This window comes from Culex pipiens, chromosome 1, assembly GCF_016801865.2.
Source record: "Culex pipiens pallens isolate TS chromosome 1, TS_CPP_V2, whole genome shotgun sequence".
In the NCBI taxonomy this organism is placed as follows: domain Eukaryota; kingdom Metazoa; phylum Arthropoda; class Insecta; order Diptera; family Culicidae; genus Culex; species Culex pipiens.
This window is the reverse complement of record NC_068937.1, coordinates 86652447-86672072: the sequence shown is the minus strand read 5'-3', so window position 1 is coordinate 86672072 and position 19626 is coordinate 86652447. Positions and strand designations below refer to the sequence as shown.

The following is a 19626-nucleotide window of genomic DNA, read 5'->3' as shown; positions in this document are numbered from 1 at the left end:
AATCTAAATGGTACATACAGTTCCCATTACGTGCTTATCCGTGCTACATGATGACTATACACTGGGTTGCATGAATAAAATTGTATTTAAATTTAACTGCCAAAATAAGAAAAGTTGTTTTTGTGCTCATTAGTGGATTCAGTAGCGAAAGGGCACAATCAAATTTACGCCATTTTTTATACATCTGAGTGTAGTAAACTGGGCAAATCCTCGGTACAAGTCGAGTGCTCCGAGCTGAGGACCAAATTCAACAGCTGATTCATCCCTATGATATTGTCCTCCTTTTTCGCATGGAATGGCGAGGGCTCTCACCGGTAGAGCACGCGGCAGGGCAAAAGGGCTTGCGTCCATCTGCTTCAGTTGGGGGCATCCGTCGGAGCAATGGCCCTGGCGCTTGGCCTGGTCAGCCGAGAGAAGTGCAGCAGCAGAATGATAGCGGCACGACTTGAACGACACACACACACCCACAAAAGGAGGAACTATCTTTGAACGGGTTTTAAGTTTATTTACATAAATTATCCGGACCGTAAAACGAGAGCCTGTGTCCTACTGGATCTGCTGCTGGTACTAAACGCCTCTCACTCTGGCCACGTGCACGTTTATGGACGGCAAAATAAAATTGAAGTGAAACGGTCTATTTATTTATGTTCTCTGTACCTAGTGCTGGTGACCGGTGTGCTCTATCATCTCGTACCATCGCATGGGGCAGGGGCATAAAGGTAGCCTAGCATCGCAGCCATGAAATGGTTGGAAATCCAAGAACGACCAGACTGGCTGGCTGGACAGACCCTCAGAATCTCATTCTGTACATGTGAGTTCGTGTTTGGTCAAATTCAAATAAAACTACGCCCCAGTTCCACTTAAAGATGCTGGTTTATATTGGCATAGGCATGGGATAGAAACTTGAAACATTTTTGTAATAGCAGATGTTAAGATATGTTTTCGAACCAACAGTTCACTTCTTTTTCGTAAATATTTATCCATATATCAAAGTCATTTCAATTTTAGAGTCATCTAAATGAGGCTAAGCTTTTTACAGGGACCATACATAAACCACGTGGATACCCACATCTTCAAAAATCCTTATTCAAAATATCTCTCACGAAATCTGAGTAAACTAAAGTTCACGGAATTAGTGATGATAACAAATCACTTATTTTTTTTTTAATAAATAAACTGTCACACAATCCTTTTATCGAAGAAAATTTAATCGAAAACTGCAATCACTGCAATTTTTTTGCGATTCCTCGCTCCAGTAAACTCGTTCCTGCCAAGTGCAACTTTTTGCTCCGAGCCTCGAATATAAACGAAAGTATTTCATCCAATTGTTTACATAATTAATAACAGAGAGCAGAACGTCGCTCACCCGTGAGGCACAAAACGAGCACTGGTGCAAGAATGCAAAAAGAGCTTCCCTTGCGAAAATGCGCTTTTCCGTGATGGCACAAGTTTCAATCAATCGAGCCCCCGATTCTTGCCCTCCACCGTTTTCTTTGGCACCTTTTCGCCCCCATCGCCGTCGTCATCCCCGTCGTCGAAGTGCATCAATATTGATAGCTGACAAACAGAGCGTGAGAGAGAGAGTGGAAGCTGTTCGAGTGTCAAGTTTTGGTAATCGAATTGTGACATAACAGGAAAGCCGTTTCATATGTGAAATGCGAAGTATTTATAATGTTTGTTATGTTTAAAAAAAACTTATGAAAAAAGCCAAATGATTGTCAACTGATTTCGTCTAACGTTTGGACCCCAAAAAATATTTTCAATATTTGTAAAAAAAATTTTTTGATTTTAAACACGTTTGTGTGCATTTTACAAAATGATCTTTAAATTCATAAGTGAGAAAAAAATCATTTAAAGCAAAAATATAAATCGACTTTTAAACTTCCAGAGATTTTCTGCAGCACCAATTTTATTGGTAACGAGCACTTTGGGCACTCCTGCCCTGCCCTTTTAATTCATCACATCACGTTCGACTCCAATTGCCAGGGGAGATCGGTGCGCCATCTGCTGGAAAACTGCTCGATCCTCGACCCATTACAGCTGTTTCCCATTCCTGCCCAAACTCTCCAGAGATAACGACGACCCATCGAGAAGAGGAGGCGGGACTTGTATTGAGTTGTGTGTAAATACATTTTTCAAATTAATTGGTTGTTAGCCACTTTGATGCACCCCTCCCAAACACTGCACAGATAATTAAAAGTACGTAAAAACGGACAGCAAGCGCCATTTGGGAGGGAGAGAGGGGGGGGGGGGCATTGGAAGCAGCTGTGATAGAAAAAAGCGTGAAAAAGTGCTTATGCAATCAGTGCACAAACTTGTAGAGCTCCTCTATTGTGCACAGCATCCTCACTGGGAGGAAAAGTGGGAAAGGTGGGTGTGAAAATAAAGTTATGGGGAAATTGATTCGTGATTGATTTTCCGCCGAACTTCACCTACGAAAATTCGCCCCGAATAATTTCAACTGGTGCAAATTTTATTTCGTTTTGATTGAGGGGTTTTTGTGTTTGTTGAAGAGAATCACTTGTTCGGTTGGTGCTTTGGAAAAAGTGGAAAGTCTTCGGGACAAAAAAGTGTGGAAGATTATATTTGTTTGAGTGAAACAACTTGAGTTATTTTTGCAACGGATTTTTTTGTTGTTGCTTAAGTAAGTTCCATAGCATAAAACTATCTGAAATTTACAATTTTATTTGGAGGCAGAAAATACTCAAACTCAATTCTGTAGATTGGACTTTGTTCAGGGAGCCCAAATCTATCATACCTTGAAGAAAATAAAGCATTTACTGACAACAACTCCAAAAATATCCAGTTGTGCAATTGAATAATGGTTAACTTTTTCGCTGCCGGCCAGCGGGTGTTGGATTGGGAAATGTCTTTTTTGGTTATTTTCGTTCCTACTAGTTTAGTGAACAGGGTGTTTGTTCACTTAACTCAATTTCTGAACTCGACAGATAGTTCGCTTTTGTCCTATTTTTCGTGTGCAACACAATTAACTTTTGTTATTTACGGTATTTTCCTTAAATGTAGATTAGGGTGCCCAGAATATGGGACTTTTTCTCAAAATCTCACTCCACAAGCCGAATATTGTTCCTTGAACAATTTTAGGACTCTGGGCCAAATATGAGCAAAATCGGTCAACATTTACCCATTGATAATCGAAGGTGAAGTTTGTATGGGAAAAATCTAAAAAATGTATGGAAAACCAAATTTTCTTACGGTTTGGTTTGCAGATTGCACTACTTTCATCAAATTATTCCCAAAAGTGAGATTCTCATTAGAAATTTAATGCTCTACAACTTTGTTCAACATACCAAAGCTGTAAAACTCGATCCTAAAAAGTTATTAGCGATTTAAAAAGTTATTTTTGTATGAAAAACTGTTTTTTCACCAACTTTAGGCTCGGATATCAATGGGTTAATCGCTACCAATTTCGCTCAAAATTTGCACAGATGCTTAAAATAACCCAAAAAACGTTTTACGCTTGTGGAGCAGGGGGTTATTTTTTCTGGGCACCCTAATGTACATCCAAAAACTCGAGTCGATGCAGGCTTTCCATTTCACATTAAAACAAATGCAAATATCTTGAGAGACTCTCTAAACTTCAAAGCACTTATGGTTTACTAATAAAAAAATAAAAAAAATAATAGGAATTTATGGTAATTAAAAAATTTCGTGAGTGAAATTTCAGCACAAAAATATTCACAAGGAATTAGAAGCATTTTGTCCTTGTTCAAGATAACCGCAAAATTTGTTACGAACAAGTTTCAAATTTTCACTCCAGATTCCAGAAAAGACACATAGTTCAACATTCCCAAGGCAGAAACTGTCGCACTGTCGTATAGGCTTACACAACTGCAAGAGAGCAGCAGCAGCAGCAACAGTTTTACCCTCCGTGCTTCACGAGAGGGGGATTGGAAGAAAACGGGGTAAGGAAACAGGCGCGCTATAAAAACAGCAATTTTATATTTCACCACAGCGACTTTAACCCGTCGCAATTTTCCAGTGGCAAAGAACTTTTCCATGTAACGCGCGACGCAATCTACATTTGTTCTCGAGCTGGCCCCTTTCAGCACTTTGCGAACACGAAGCCTCGGTTTTCTCTGGGATGGTAACAAGTGTCTGTGTGTTCGTGTGCGGTACAAGACACAATTTCGCACAACTTTTTCTACCCCCAAAATTCGGCGAAAAAATAGAAAAGAACGACAGCACGTGATACGCACTTCAAACGAACATTGGCTCTAGTATCCTCCGACACCTTGTCTATCCGTAGGACGGAGGTTCGTAGTTGCGAGTCCTCACGCAGTTCTGCTACTTGAAGGAACGAGGACTACGAGTGTCAGGACGACAACTCGTGGTCGTTGTGTTTTCTTGACACACGTGCGATTTTGGCAAATTACAACCTGAAAAAAATCAGTGACAATGAGTCAAAATAGCCCAACGGAGACGAACCATGTCAAATTGCAGGGTGAGCTGAGCACACTCGCAGACACGGTGAACATGGCTTGGGAGCACAATTTATGAGATCGATAAAGCCAGCCACCGCCGACCGACCGACCAAACCGGAGATGGCTTCCCGTTTGTTCGTTGGCGCCCTCGGGAAAAAGAGGTGCTAAAGTTCACCGCGTGGCATTGCTCTAGGAGGGTGATGCTTCCGAAACAGATTCATTTTGGTTTTGCTATTGTTACGAAGAGGATGAGCAAAGTTTATGACTGGAGTGTTCAAAACATGCTATACTTTTTTCCTCTCTTGGTAAGTGTCAGAACTACATAATGTTTCTGATTTTTTGTCTTTTAGCGGTAGAATTCTACTTCTTGCGTTAAAGCTTCATCCCCAAAATTCGATTTCATTCCTGAAATATTCCACAAAAAATCAGAAAAACTAAATGCATTGTTGTCACTTTTCATATAAAAGAAGTTTCATCACTGTGGTCCTATCTTGATGCACCTTGCAAATTGCTGCAAATGCGGCAACTGATCAAAGAGAATTTAATCAGAACGCGTTTGACACACGTACATGCCCAATAAGATGTAACAAAATGACTTTTTATGCGAGCATTCAGCGGAAAATCTCAAATATGAGCTTGATTGGACTTCACAGGTGCTAACACTTTGCATTTATTTCAAAAATGACGATTTGTGAGGTATTTTGACAAAGAGAATTCTTAAAACTTCAAGGATATCGACGTTGTCGTGCTATTTTGTTGCACGTCGTATTTTGGCGTTCCGAGTTTTTTTTTTTTTTTTTTTTTTTTTTTTTCTGGTGCATTTGAAATATTTTGTTTTGAAATTTCTTCCAAAATGACCAAATGAACGTTTGTTGATTAAAGAAACCAACTTGATACTGTATTCCATTACCGTCACCCGGGGTGACATTGGGTCAAGCAATTTAAGAGCTCTCGAATAGAGTACACTCAACCCCCGGTGGTTGGTCACTTTTTCGTTTGACACTTTTTTAGTTTGTACCCCGTTGGTTGGTCAAAGTCAAACTAAAAAGTGACGAACAGTCACTTTTTACACGGCGCTCACGCACACTATCAAAACAAACGTTTGGTAGTGTGTGTGAACTCCGTGTCAAAGGGGTGTCAAACTAAAAAGTGCCCCCGTTAGTTTGACAACAGTTGGTGTCAAACCATCGAGGTTTGAGTGTACATTGAATGCGGTTGAGATTTAGGGGTGAAAACATTACTTACCGGCAAAATTTTATTGAAAAAATATTGTGCTGACATTTTAATTTACAGCATGAGTTGGTTAACTCAATTGACTTCACATGATTTTTGCCTTCCTCACTGAAGTAAGGCTATAATCCTGCTCTAAAAATGAACTTTGTAAAAAAACGTCGTAGACCCACCTTCATGTATACATATCGACTCAGAATCGAAAACTGAACAAATGTCTGTGTGTATGTGTGTGTGTATGTGTGTGTGTATGTGTGTGTGTATGTATGTATGTGACCAACAAACTAGCTCATGTTTCTCGGCACTGGCTGAACCGATTTGACCCGAACCTGTTGCATTCGACTTGGTTTAGGGTCCCATAGATCGAGTTTTATACAGATTGAAGTTTCGATAAGTAGTTCAAAAGTTATGTATAAAAATGTGTTTTCACATATATCCGGATCTCACTTAAATGTATGTAAACTATGTTCGGATCCACCATCCGACCCATCGTTGGTTAGGTTATCGTAAGACCTTTCCAACAAGTCTAAAACAATGAAGATCTGGCAACCCTGTCTCGAGATATGGCCCCTTAAGTGATATTGATGTACTTTTTGAAGCCAGATCGCACTTAAATGTATGTAAACTATGTCCGGATCCACCATCTGACCCATCGTTGGTTAGGTTATCGAAAGACCTTTCCAACGAGTCCAAAACATTGAAGATCTGGCAACCCTGTCTCGAGATATGGCCACTTAAGTGATATTTATGTACTTTTTTATTCCGGATCTAAAAAATAGATGAAATTTGTGTACAGCCATTGTTGGTAATGAGTGAGGAAGGCTCCAACCACATAGGTGGATTAAGTTAGTTTTTTCAATTTATCTCCTCTGTCTTCCACAGATTGCAACAACATGTACGTTTATTTGGCACTCGAGAGGAGGTGAAAAGTTGTTGTACTTACTCGTGTTCACGTTAACCCGTTCTGTTTTGCACACGATACTCATCGCTGTCAGAGCTGTCTTACTGTTCGTGCGACACGAGCAACTGCACTTGACAGGATTTTTTTTTACTGCAGTACTTGCGCTTGATTGGAATGGCTTTTAGCATAGAATAGGTATAGGTAGAATTACCACTCGTTGCTTGCCCTATATAGTCGCTTGGCGACACTGCCGACAGCGCCATCATCAGGCCAAATGGGGAACTAAAAAGTCTGCAAACTAAATGAGGTGCGCATTTTTTGGCACGCTGTCATTTGCAGTGACAGATAGCGGGCGCGTTTTGATTTGACATTTCTCGGGTTATTTTTCAAAAGGTCCTTAGCGCCAGTTGTTAACAAAGCGGTTTTTTAATCGGTTCTCAATCAATTTACGAATAATCAAAATCAAAAATGCTTTGAATTATTCATCTGCACGTCCTTTAAATGCTGTTTACTGAAAAAATAAATAAAAGTTGATTTGTTTTAATTGCGGAAGCTGAGTGCTTCGGAGATTCAGAGCCGGAAGAGCTTATCGGGATTTCTCGCCGGATAAAAGGCTAGTACGGAGTTCGGAAGGAAAGGGGTCAAGAAACAGCATTACGAACAGCAGAACAAAGGAGAGGGAGCGATTTCTTGGAGCATTTCTTCCCCCTTCTGGCTTGCTCTCGCCGCCGCTGCTGCCCATTTGATTTTTTTCTTGACCGGTTCCTTCCGAAGTGCATATACAGCTAAAAGCTTTTCAATTTTTTGTTTTCGTTGGGGAAAACCTCCGCTCGGTGGCTATCCCTAAACACGTGGCATTTCCCCTTTTTGTCATCGGTTCTTTTCGGTCATTCCCCAGAAACGCACCACAGCTAATAATTTGACAGTTGGAGAACCTAAAAGCTTTCCTGTTGCCAAGTGTGTGTGCCGGCGAAAAAATCGTTCCTGTAGCTGAATTTGTGTGCTGGCGAATAACCGATCCAAAGAACTTCGTAAGTTCTTGCAAACAGAAAAAAAGCTCTTGCAATTTTGAACCACCGGAACTTACGGAACGCTAAAGTTTGCATTTGCAAACATTTGCAAGAAATTTGAAAAATAATATTCAATGCCCACCTAACTACGATCATCTTGTATCTTGAATGCGCAGGGTAGGTTAGTTCCCCGTTTCGCCACCATCTCAATTAGGCAGCACTGTTTTGTCTCCCGGTTAGATGAATGAGTGGCAATTCTACCTATACCTATTCTATGCTTTTAGTGTATTTTTCATAATATTTTCAACAACTAGATTTATTTATATGTGACATTTTGAAGCGGAAGCTAAATTTAACGATCAGCAAAACGTTTTTTTTTAATTTGGCTTCGATGGAGACGCATGGTCGTTTATGCATCGCTCGATACAAACGATATTATAATTCTAGTTGTAAAATGAAAACTAAAATCGGAAAATCTCAATCTTTCCCAGTAGTATTGAATAAAGCGACCATTGATTTTAATTTCTCAACCTACATAACTCGTTTAATAAAGTCTCATATCTCATATTCTGTTTGAGGTGTTATTCTTTACTGTCTTTGAGCGTCTATTCTAACTTTAGTCATCTGAAGCAGTTCCTTATTCTTGAAGTACGTCCTTTAGCGAGGCGTCATAAAGATGATGGCTACGAAAATGTACTTTGGTCCCTTCGTCCTGTCGGCGACGGCCGGCGTGAAGTTGTGACACTCGTTGCTTTTCTTTTTGCTTTTTTTTTATGGCAATGCGACAATTTAATAGCCCACGGGAAAAAAAGTGCTGAAACAGAAGCAACGATGCAAGAAAAACCCCTTGGACAAACCAAGCGCACCACATTTCGTTGGTACTTTCGTGACAAGCTGTTCAGAGGCGGTTGTGGTTGGGTGGGTGAAAAAGTGAGGCGCAATGACTCTTTATGTGTGTTCAAGTGGTGGATTCTTAAGTTTAACTGGGCACAATAAGTCAAGAGTGCTCTCTCGGGTTTCTTTGAGCAAACAATCACTCAAGAATCTGTTTGCAGGGTGAATAAAAATGTCCCTTGTTGCAGATCATCTGCAGGCTGAAATCAAAAGAATCCTGCTCCATTTTCAACACTGTTTGGAGTGTTGAAAAAACTGGCGAGTTTAGACCTGTGCTGAGGGGTCCTCCGGCGAGCAGAAATAAAAAGAGTAAATACTGTGCCCGCGTCACTGCTCTAGAACAAAAGCCTGCCTGCCTGAAAAATAGCGAATGTGACTCGACTCGCTGCTTGTTATGATTAAGCTAGGATTCAAATTTATGGCGACGTGAGCTGAATGCTAAACTCATTAATCATTCAAAGCCTTCAAAAAACGAGATTTATTCTCTCAGCGAAGAAGCGTCTTTCTGCGCGCGCACAAACACCGGGAATATTTGCAGTGTGCAGTGTTTCGCAGTGTTGTATCAGAAATACATTCACACGCACTCTGTTGAGCTGGCTTTTTTGTGTTGGCAGCAAAAATAACAACAACAAAAAAAAAATGGATTAGGCAATATTTGAATTATGGTCATTGTTCTTCCGGGCTGCTTGTTTTAGCGAACACAGTTGCGATTGCACAGCTGTGACCGTACTAGGCGTTTTAGCTTCAAATAATACGTTCCATTTTGTCGTGTGTTTGAATTCCAATTTAACAATACACTGAAAGAAAGGCACATAGCAATATCACATGTTTTGCACATGAATCCACCCCATACGACTTAGTCTGTGAATGTCACGTGGAAATCATTTGAAAAAAATCCATCGTGCGAACCGGCCAATCCAAATGCAAAACACGTGAGTTTAACATGAAAGCTCACAAGACTTTTGAATGGTGTGCATATGAATTTCAAATGATTTTGTAGTATAAATGCAATGGTTTTCTAGTGATGTTCATGTGAGCTGAATATTGCGTTTAATTTTTGATTTTATAAAAAAATAATACGATTAAAAGCTAGATTAAAAGTTTTCTTGAACATTTTTTTATTGATACATGAAATAAATAACAATTAGACATGAAATAAATAACAATTACAAAAATAACCGAACCATCGATATTTCCTTTGCACTTTTCACTCATTACTTTCTCTAAACAAAAATGGAATTAACAGTACACGCAGATTCCGGTAACGCTTGTGTGGTATGGATGCATAAGCCACCACTTCTTGGAGCCGGAAACTGCTTGACGACGGTTCTTGGAAACCTCCACCGACTCGACCTTGATGATCTGGATCGAGTGGCCTTGGGTACGGTGACGAGAAGCTATGGCGCTCAGCACCGCGTCACGAAACTGCCGATGGTTGTACATGTTGTGTGTTTTGGAAGGCGAATCGTGCCGCAGTCAGATGCCGACGTCTCCGGATCAATCGACAAATTCAGCATCAGTGCTGAGAAAAAAACGATTTAGAATCCAACCCTTCGCCGGAGTTTTATTTCCTGGAAATGCATTGCTGAATGTTAGTTTTTACGTATATTTGACGATTTTCACAGTTTTTCTATTAAATACTTACCAAAAAGTTTTAGTACGATTTCATTTTACACAAAATTATTAATTAAAACGATTAATTCGACCAAAGAAATCGTAAATTGGACTGTCTTCGTCCGTCGCCATCTTACGAATAAGAATTTTTTCATCAAGCAACTTCAAAGACCAATACATTTCAATCTCACGTGTTTTTCACGTTGAAATCAAGGGAAAAGTCAAATGGGGCAAATCCAAGTGAAATTCTGTTGAATCCAAAGTGAACACCAAGCGATAAAAGAATGAAATGCATCTCGTTTGCGATCAGCTGATTTCAAATGATTAAAACAAAAATATCACATGAAAAACACATTAATGTCAAGGGAAAAGCATGGCAAATTATCGTGTTGATTTTTGGAGCAGCTCACGTGAAAAAGCATATGAATTTGCTATGTCAGATTTTTTCAGTGTACTTTCGGAAAAAAGTGAATAGAAATATCACCAGATTAAAAAAACTAACCTAAACCAACTTTGTGGTGCTTTACCAAAAATGTGTCACACAAAAAAATCAAATCAAATTATTCGCTCTACAGCATTGGCGTTCTCGATTGCGAGATTCCTACTCGAAACTAGGTGTCCGAAGGCTTGATTGTTGAGGCAATTGCAAACCTCTTTTTACACCTTAGCTTCCACCCACCTCGGGATTCAAACTGACGACCTTTGGATTGTTAGTCCAACTGCCTACCAGCGACAGGAAACAGGGAGACGACTCCTACACCTAGACTGAGCTAACGACCTAACCTCTAGGTTAGACCGGGGCCAACATTTACTTCCTCGTCCGACGGAAGGCGTGATCAGACAAATCTCGTATCGAAAAATGCCACCGGGACCCAGGCCGACTGGGTGAGAGGCTGAGAGGCAACCACGCATACCCCTACACCACGGGTCCCGGCACAAAGAATATAAATAACATCTGAATTATGAACTCCATGGACACAACAAAGTACGCAGAAGACTTGGTATTGTCCGTTTCTTTCAAAGGTACACGCCGCGCGGCATTTCAGAATGTGCCATAAACATTGTTACCAGCGATTTTCTGCACTTTTCGTGCAATAAAAAACATACCTGGCAGCAATGGCAAGCGATTCGAAGAAGAAGATAAACAAAAACAAAACGCGCAGTATGGGATTTGACAGCGCGCATTTGCCGAAAGTGCGGCGCGTCGTTTCGAGGCTGGTATGCCGCGTGTCTTTTTCGGGAATACGGGCAATGTTCGATGAAGATCCAACTCTAAATGATCCGGCTTCATACTAGAACAAAAATAACATTTAAGTGACCATAACTTGAAGCAGGGTTGCCAGATCTTCCAAATGTTATGCTAGTTTGGAAGGTCTTTCGATTACATATAGATTTCTCATAGATATACGTGAGATCCGGCTTCAAAAAATTACAATAATACAGGGCTGTGGAGCATGGTTGCCAGGTTGCCAGATAAATCTGGGAATGCCAGATTTTTCAATTGTATGCCAGAATAAAGATTCACCTTTCCCTGTGCCAGATATTGACAGATTTTGCCAGATTTTTCACTTTATGACCTTTTTAAACTACTTTTTGATATAAATGAACGAATTTAATTGAAAGTAAAAAAAATAATACATGTATTTCTTAAAGAAAATGCAAATTCAACATTGTTGAGGCCATAAAATCAGATAAACCATCTGAATTCTACAAACTTTTGAATTAATTTATAACCTCCCTCGTCTTCACCATTCAGAATTGTAAGATTTTTGTCTGCCAGATTTTTCCAGATTTTTAATCGATGTTTTGCCAGATTTTTCAATTTTGACCTGGTAACCCTGCTGTGGAGTCGGAGTCGGAGTCGGAGCCGGAGTTGGTGGAGTCGGGTCTCTTTGGGGACCTGGAGTCGGAGTCGGAGTCGGAGTCGTCAAAACTCGAATAGCTGGAGTCGGAGTCGGAGTCGGAGTCGGCTAAATTTCATGAGCTGGAGTCGGAGTCGGAGCCGGAGTCGACAATTTCTGATAAACCCGGAGTCGGAGCTGGAGTCGGAGTTATCTTAAATTCAATAAAATTTATTAACTTTTTTATTGTTCAGATTTTGTTATAGTGCAAATTAATTTACAAAACTTTTAAATGCCTATTTTTTTAAACCTCGTATTGATTTTTTTCAGTTTATTTATGTGTTGATTCAATAGATGTATCAGATGCCATTATGTTTTTGTAACATTTTCAATTTGATTGGATAGCTCTGACTTTCTTATTTCACTTTGATCTGTAAATGATACATTTTCTCTCATTTACCCATGTTTGTAGTATCATAACTCATAAAATTATAGTCAATTTTGGTTGTGCAGGCATTTTTATTTATATTCAGTTGATGCTTGACTACCTCCTTTTGCTCAATTTATATTTCACAAAATTTAAAAACAAAGGATCACTATCAGTACTTAAAACATTGGTAAGATTGACCATTAAATTATCAACTATTAGGTATATCAATCTATTACACTCAAACCCCGATGGTTTGACACCAACTGTTGTCAAACGAACGGGGTCACGTTTTAGTTTGACACCCCTTTTACACGGAGTCACACACACTGCTAAACGTTTGTTTTGATAGTGTGCGTGAGCACCGTGTAAAATGTGACAGTTCGTCACTTTTTAGTTTGACTTTGACCAACCAACGGGGTACAAACTAAAAAAGTGTCAAACGAAAAAGTGACCAACCACCGGGGGTTGAGTGTACTTGGAACTCAACATGCTTATTTTGTATATAAATAAAAAAATCAAAGGGTCGTGTTGTAAATATTTGAAACTGACAAAAAATATCAAAAATAAGTTGCAACTAATTTTGACATCATCATTGAATATATTAAATATATCGATTTCCTTAATGTTTACTATTTCTTTACAAAAATCTGAAAGTGTGGATCCATAAAAATATCGTTGAACAAATCTAACAAATAATTCTTTTTAAATGACATAAACCAGGGTAACATTGATAAAACTTGAAAAAACGGACGGATTTTATCATGATTTATATGTTTAAAACCATGTACTGGGCCGAGTCACAAAATGTCCATGTGTGTATTTTTAAATGAATTCAGTAAAGCTTTTCAAAATAGTTACACAGCTAAAAAAGAAGTAATCCAGCTGCGTGTAAAAGGCCTGAGTGTAAAATAAATATTGCATTATTGTATGCAATTTTATGTGATTTTACAACCTGAAATATGTAGGTCATCAGTATGGGAAACCTACTTGACCAAATGTCAAGCTCATATAAACGTTTATCCTTACAGCTTTTCATCGGTCTGATGGAAGAGAGGGCTAAGGCGCCAGTCCTTACTGTTGGCGCTGGGTTCGAATCCCGTCGGTTGCAACTTTTTTATTGTATGCAAAAATTGTACATGCAGTGTGTAATATTAAGTGTTTATTTTGACGAAGGTGATGTGCATGCTTTTGCATGCGATTTTACCATCGGATTTTTTGCTGTGTACGTAAACTGTTTATTTCAATACCAGCGTGACTTTGATAACACTTTGTTTCTTACAAATTTCAGCCTAAATGTAAGCAAAATGATTTTATATATCATATCAAATCGATTATGAAGGCTAGGTCTCTTTTTTTAAATAACAATTAAATATTTGTTTAACTAGTTTATAAACTTTTAAATAAAGGTAATGTAAATTTCGGGGAAATTTAATAAATAATCCCATTATTCTAAAAGCAGAATCCAATTTTACTTCTTTACTTTACTATTTTACAGAGTACCTCAGATTTTGCAAAATCATATTGTTAAAAAAAAAATTCAACTTATCAATGTCACCCGGTTTACAGGCAACGCGCAAGTGTGAGCTGAACATGTGAGTGATGTTATTATTACTTTTCATTAAATTTAATTTATTTCGTTGTTTAAGCATTACTTGTGTGAAGTTATTTTAAGCTGAGATGTGGACTACCTTTGAACAGCTGATTAATTCAAAGTTGGGAACAGAGTTTGAGGGTGCTTAAAGAATCGACTATGTCTACAGAAGGAAAGTTACAAAATAACCTTCAAAATAGCTAATAGGTGGGGAGAGTTAAAGGAATGGAGATTTTATTTAAACATTTTTTATATTTTCTTTATACTGAGTTAGTGCTGGAGTCGGAGTCGGAGTCGGAGTCAACAATTTGTTAGAAGCTGGAGTCGGAGTCGGAGTCGGAGTCGGCTAAAGTTGGCAGGCCGGAGTCGGAGTCGGAGCCGGAGTCGTATGAATCTGAAAGCCGGAGCTGGAGTCGGAGTCGGAGTCGGCTTAACTCAGAAAGCCGGAGTCGGAGTCGGAGTCGGAGTCGTCTAAAATATGACCCGACTCCGCAGCCCTGCAATAATATTTCTCAAGTGAGCATAACTTCAGACAGGGTTGCCGGTTCTTTAAACGTTTTGACTTTTTTTATGTTTAAAAGGTCTTACAATTAAATGTGGGTCGAAATCCAATTTCTCTGATCTAGCTCAAATTTGGTGGAGCTGTAAGAATCCCGATTTTGAACCAAATAAGCAGGTTTTTATGGCCTACTTAAAACCTAAAATGTAAATATCAAATCCTTTACTCAACAAACTGGACTTGGTGGTCTCAATTGCAAGATTTATACTCGGTTCTAGAATTAAAAAGCATGAACGGTGAAGCAATTCAAACCTCTTTTTAAACCTATCCTACTTCCTTTCTGGGATTCAAACTGACCAATTCTGGATTGCGAGCGATTGGATTTACAGGATTATAATATTTCCACAGTTGTCAACTAATTGCTGAGAAGAAACTGGCTTCCTTTTTCATACAACCATCAACAACTTGTCAAATTAGCTTATCCTAAAATTCTTGACCAACACGAGCAAAGGGCGGGTGAGTATCTTGACATCTGGAACTATTTTGCAAACTCCGAGATAACAGGTAATTATTTAACAAAACCCGCAGTATTGAAAGCTATCTGGAGCTGGCCTTATTGTTCTTAACTTCAATTTTCGTGAAGAAGACATGATCAACCACTTCCTATAAAGGCTACCAAACATCATCCTTTGGAGCAAACCTAGGCTCAATTAAGATGCAGCTAGTAAAATAAATTTTAGGATCTGTGTCATAACATATTATTTTATACGGTGCCCTGTGATTAAGTTCTAGTGATTATTCACAGTTTATATTCTGAATGAACATGGCGTACTATTTAAGCACAGACTAAAGTCCAATTGTCACATTTTTTCTAGAAAATAGTGAAGCAAAGCTGTTAAAAAATCCCATCGAATTTTCAATACGCACGCAATAATGAAACGGAACTCACATTCATTCTAGCCACTTTAAATTGCACACTTGAAACTCTAAAAAAATCCGATGCAAGTGGAGAGCTCTTCAACCATATGCATTGCATTTGCAGCGCATGAATTTTGGGAACCAACTCACCTGGATCGTCGTCGTCCTCGGCCCAGTCTATTTGGGCACGTGAAGTGCCCGCGCAAAGCATCATTACCATCATCAGCATCGTCATGCCGAGCATAGCTGCACTCAGCATAGTTAGGTCGTGGCAGCAGCCTCCTCGTTTCCACATATTTTATTCAGAATAATTGCACTACCACCACTCTTTTTCTGAAAGCCCCAGCTTGTGCTAAATTAATTTTTAAGAGCTACTCTCAAACTTCCACTTTTTTTTTGCTCGAGCTCTCTATGACTCGCTTTTGCTAACTTTTTTTTGCCCTCTACCGCTCTACTCCAAAAATGGTTATTATTCCACGTTAGCACTTTCGAGTTTCACACTATTCCATGGGTCCTACACACAAAAAAAATGTGCTAGCAAAATGGACCCCCGTTCAGATCATATTCGGTTGCTGCGGCTGCTGTTGCTGCGGGAAGCAATGACGTCTTTGGTTGTTTGGCTTTCCCGGTTGTGGCATTGCCCGAAATGGAAATGATTTAATTTCACCGCCTTTACCACTCATTATTGTTTCTTCTGCGGTCCCGTCCGTTGTCGGTGATGGACCAAACGTTTTTCTCCACGTGAAGCCATGTGGGGTTGTCCACGTGTGTCCCAGTTTCAATTACTAGCTTTTATGGATTTTCCCCATTGCTCGGGAAGGTCCGGATGCAGATTGTCGGTGGTTTTCCTCTGCTCCACTTTTGAGACAATCAGTTATGCACTGGGCTGAACCGAAAAAAAACACTTCTTCCCTTTCTTTCCGGTTTTGCACTTTTGCTGATGACCTCTCCCGTTTCGGATTGTCGTTGTCGTCGGACTGCAGGTGACTGTCTAGTGTACTGAGAAATTCTCTAGAAAAATGCGAAAAGGAAAAGAAAAATGATTGTTTTAGTTATTATTTCGAATAATACCTGTGGGTCATAAAAACGATACACCTCTCGTCATTTCTTGATAAAAAAAAAAAACAATTTTAATAACATCGAAAATCTTTTAACGTAGTATTCTTCTAAGATAGTTTAATAACATTTTCCCAAAATATGGTGGAATTTAATGAACTCTACCTTAAATGCCAATCGTTTGAAAATTGACCAAATCTCACACCTTAGAGGGAGTGACATTGGGTAATATGAAAATAAAATGATGCTCAAATACAAAGATATGGTAAAAACAAGTAATCCGACAGTGTTTCTTGTTTGAAGGAATTTAGGTACCTTTTTAGCAATTCCAACAAAAATATTTAAAAAAATGATTTTTCGAGAGGTGACAGCTGTCAGCTGCCAAAATGACAGGATTTGTTCTAGGAGCGAGATTTGTTCAGCTAAATCATATAAGATGTCCCCTACACAAACCTTTTAACACAATTTAGTTTCATTGAAAAGAACCTGAGAAATGATAAGATCCGTAAAAATCACTTTGATCCAATCTCACCCCCCCCCCCCCCCAAACCCAATGTCACCCCCACTAACGGTAATTATTTGTAATCTTCACAAAGTTATTCAGGTTCTTAAAATTATGTTGAAAACAACAAAAATATAGAACTTGAAAAATGTGCAGCAGTTACACTTAACAGTCAAATTCAATTTTGTTCTCACCAAAGCATGGAAATAAAAAAATAAACTTCATTTTTATGACACGTGGTTTCATAATATGAAACAGTCTGAGGTTATGCACTATAAAACTTCAAACTATGGCGTTTCGGAAACACTCAGTATAATTCGACTATATTTTTTAAAATTTCAAACAAATGAAATGAAATCAATCATATCGGGAAATCTCAGAGAATCGCTCACCTGGCCAGTTCTACAGCCAGAACAAAATTTCACTGTCCGTCCGTGCTCGGTGCGGTGGCGGTCTGCCGGTCGGAAAGTGTAGATTAAGCATTTCATAATCGCATCAGATCATCTGTGCTTCTGCGGTGCGGCTCTCCCTTTATGTTGCGGCCGCCGTTCGGTGAGCCCGTTTTCGGCTTTGCTGGTCAAGCTGAGCATTTTTTTTTGGTCCCCCCCCACCCCCCCCCCCTTCTCTGGTCCAACTGGAGCTTTTTGTGAGTGCCTCAGTGGAGCAATGTTGATGACGAGTTCCCGGTACTGACAATGCCGGTTCGTCGTCGACGAGAGGACGACAATAAAAAGACATAAATTCTGGACACTTCACCACATCAAAAAACCGACAAAGTGGAAATAATTCCGAGCTTTTTGTTCGACACAGAATGATCCGTGCTGAGCCGAGCTGTGAGCTGGCGACGGCGGAAGCCCTCAAAAAAAGACTATTCTACTCGAAAGTTTCGCTTAAAGAGTCGGTCCACCACGGGACAACACTACGAACGGTTTCCCTCAATGATAATTTGGGGTTTGATTTCGCAGAAAGAACACAGAGACAAAAATATAACATAAGAATGAATGCAAATTCGCTTCCGCTCTGGTGTGCACAACTATGGAAAACGGAACGAACGAAATACATCCGTAAGGTCATAAATATTGTTATTAGATTTATGTTTATTCAAAAGCATTATCAAGGAATGAAGTGGCTGCCGAAAGGAATTCCTAATGGGCCCAAACGAGAGCGTATTCTTACAGGGTCGCCACTCAGATCCAAATTTCAAAAAAAAAAATGTCGAACGCATCGTGATATGAACCAGCAACCCTTGGGTTGATCCAGAAAATTGTGTGTTTCTAATTTACAGCATCGAGTTGTCACCCTGTACCATACCGAAAGAGCAGCCCCAAAGCTATCAGCTGGATGTTCGGTTTGGGTCTTCAACATCCTTGCACCCTCCCCCACAGTTGAGAAACCCCGAAGGATCACGGAGAGAAAAAAGATGTCAAGTGCATTTATAAAGACACCAAATAAAAACAGCTAAACGAACGCGAGTGAAAAACCAACCTCCAACATCATCACCCGAGGGCAGAAACCCCAAAGAAGGCGAGCTGAGCGGGAAACGATATTCAGATAAGATATTAAGGAGTTCAGAACACAAAAGTACGAGAGGGGGACGTGTTGTACGAACAACACCACGAAGAATTGCCGCTGGCGGGTTTTGGGAAATGCTTGATCTGAATAAAATAAATATTTCGCCTGTCCCATTGTCATGTATTGGCAGCCAGCAAAAGATGCTCCCATATTGCCGCCGGGAGTGAGCCGAGCGTCCCGAAATGTGAGAAGGATAAAGACCACGGCTCAACACGGTTTTATCCGGTGCGGGGATCTGCTGCCTCAAAGTTTTGGGAACGAAAACGTGGTGTGTGCGGATGGTGGAATCGGCTTCGTCATGGGCCGGGCTCGTCCCATGTTTGCATTAATTCAGATTTTTGGCGCCCATTTCCTATTCAAAGGATATTTTTTTATTCATGTAGATTGAATTGTACGACGTCGTCAGAAGTGAAAGTTGGCATGGAAATGTGATTAAGAGAAATGTAGAATTCATTGATTCACTCGATTAAAATTTAGATAAAGACACAGAATTAAATGTTGTAAATTTCACTAAATTTACTGTTGGTGCTTTGAGAACACGATTCAAAACATTTTGAATATTTTCAGGACGCCCTTTACCCTTCATCATCCCAGATCCCCAAAATTCGATTTCAATCCTGAGATATTCAACAAAAACCGGAAAAAACTCCGTGAATAGTTGTTACTGAAAGAAGTTACAATCTGATCGTGCTATCTTGACACACCCTGAAAATTGGTGCAAGTACGACAACTGGCCAAAGGGATTTTGGTCAGAACGCGTTTGACACTCGTATATGCGAGACTACTGAAATCGGAGGGCTCGACGTCGGTTGTTTGTGAGTTAAGCACTCTCCATAGCTTCATAGCTCGAAAGGCAACGAAAATCAATACCTCATCTAGCTAACAGAAAGAAGATCGGAAGGCATTTGATGGTTGAGTTCGTAGCGTCTATTCCGTAACAAATTTATGAATTAAATGGTTATATAATTAAAAATCAGACTACGCTATCATTGCAGCATTGCGTTTAACACCTCATTCTATAAATAAACATTATTTGGCTTTATCTTTCCACAGCCGGCTGTCTAAGATTAAACCATTTCATTTAAAATTTAACAACAGTTAAGGGTGCACAGCAACCGAAGAAGTT

General features: G+C 39.6%; 1 protein-coding gene across 1 annotated transcript in view; it reads right to left on the bottom strand.

Annotated features, from left to right (window-relative positions):
- The window catches only part of LOC120422133 (uncharacterized), a 464835-nt gene extending 448458 nt beyond the window's left edge, over positions 1-16377 (bottom strand). Inside the window, exon 1 of the mRNA XM_039585507.2 lies at positions 15521-16377. Within this exon, the coding sequence (XP_039441441.1) occupies positions 15521-15665 (145 nt within the window). The 5' untranslated portion in view covers positions 15666-16377. The remainder of the gene's footprint in view (positions 1-15520) is intronic.
- Positions 16378-19626: the final 3249 nt, after the last annotated feature.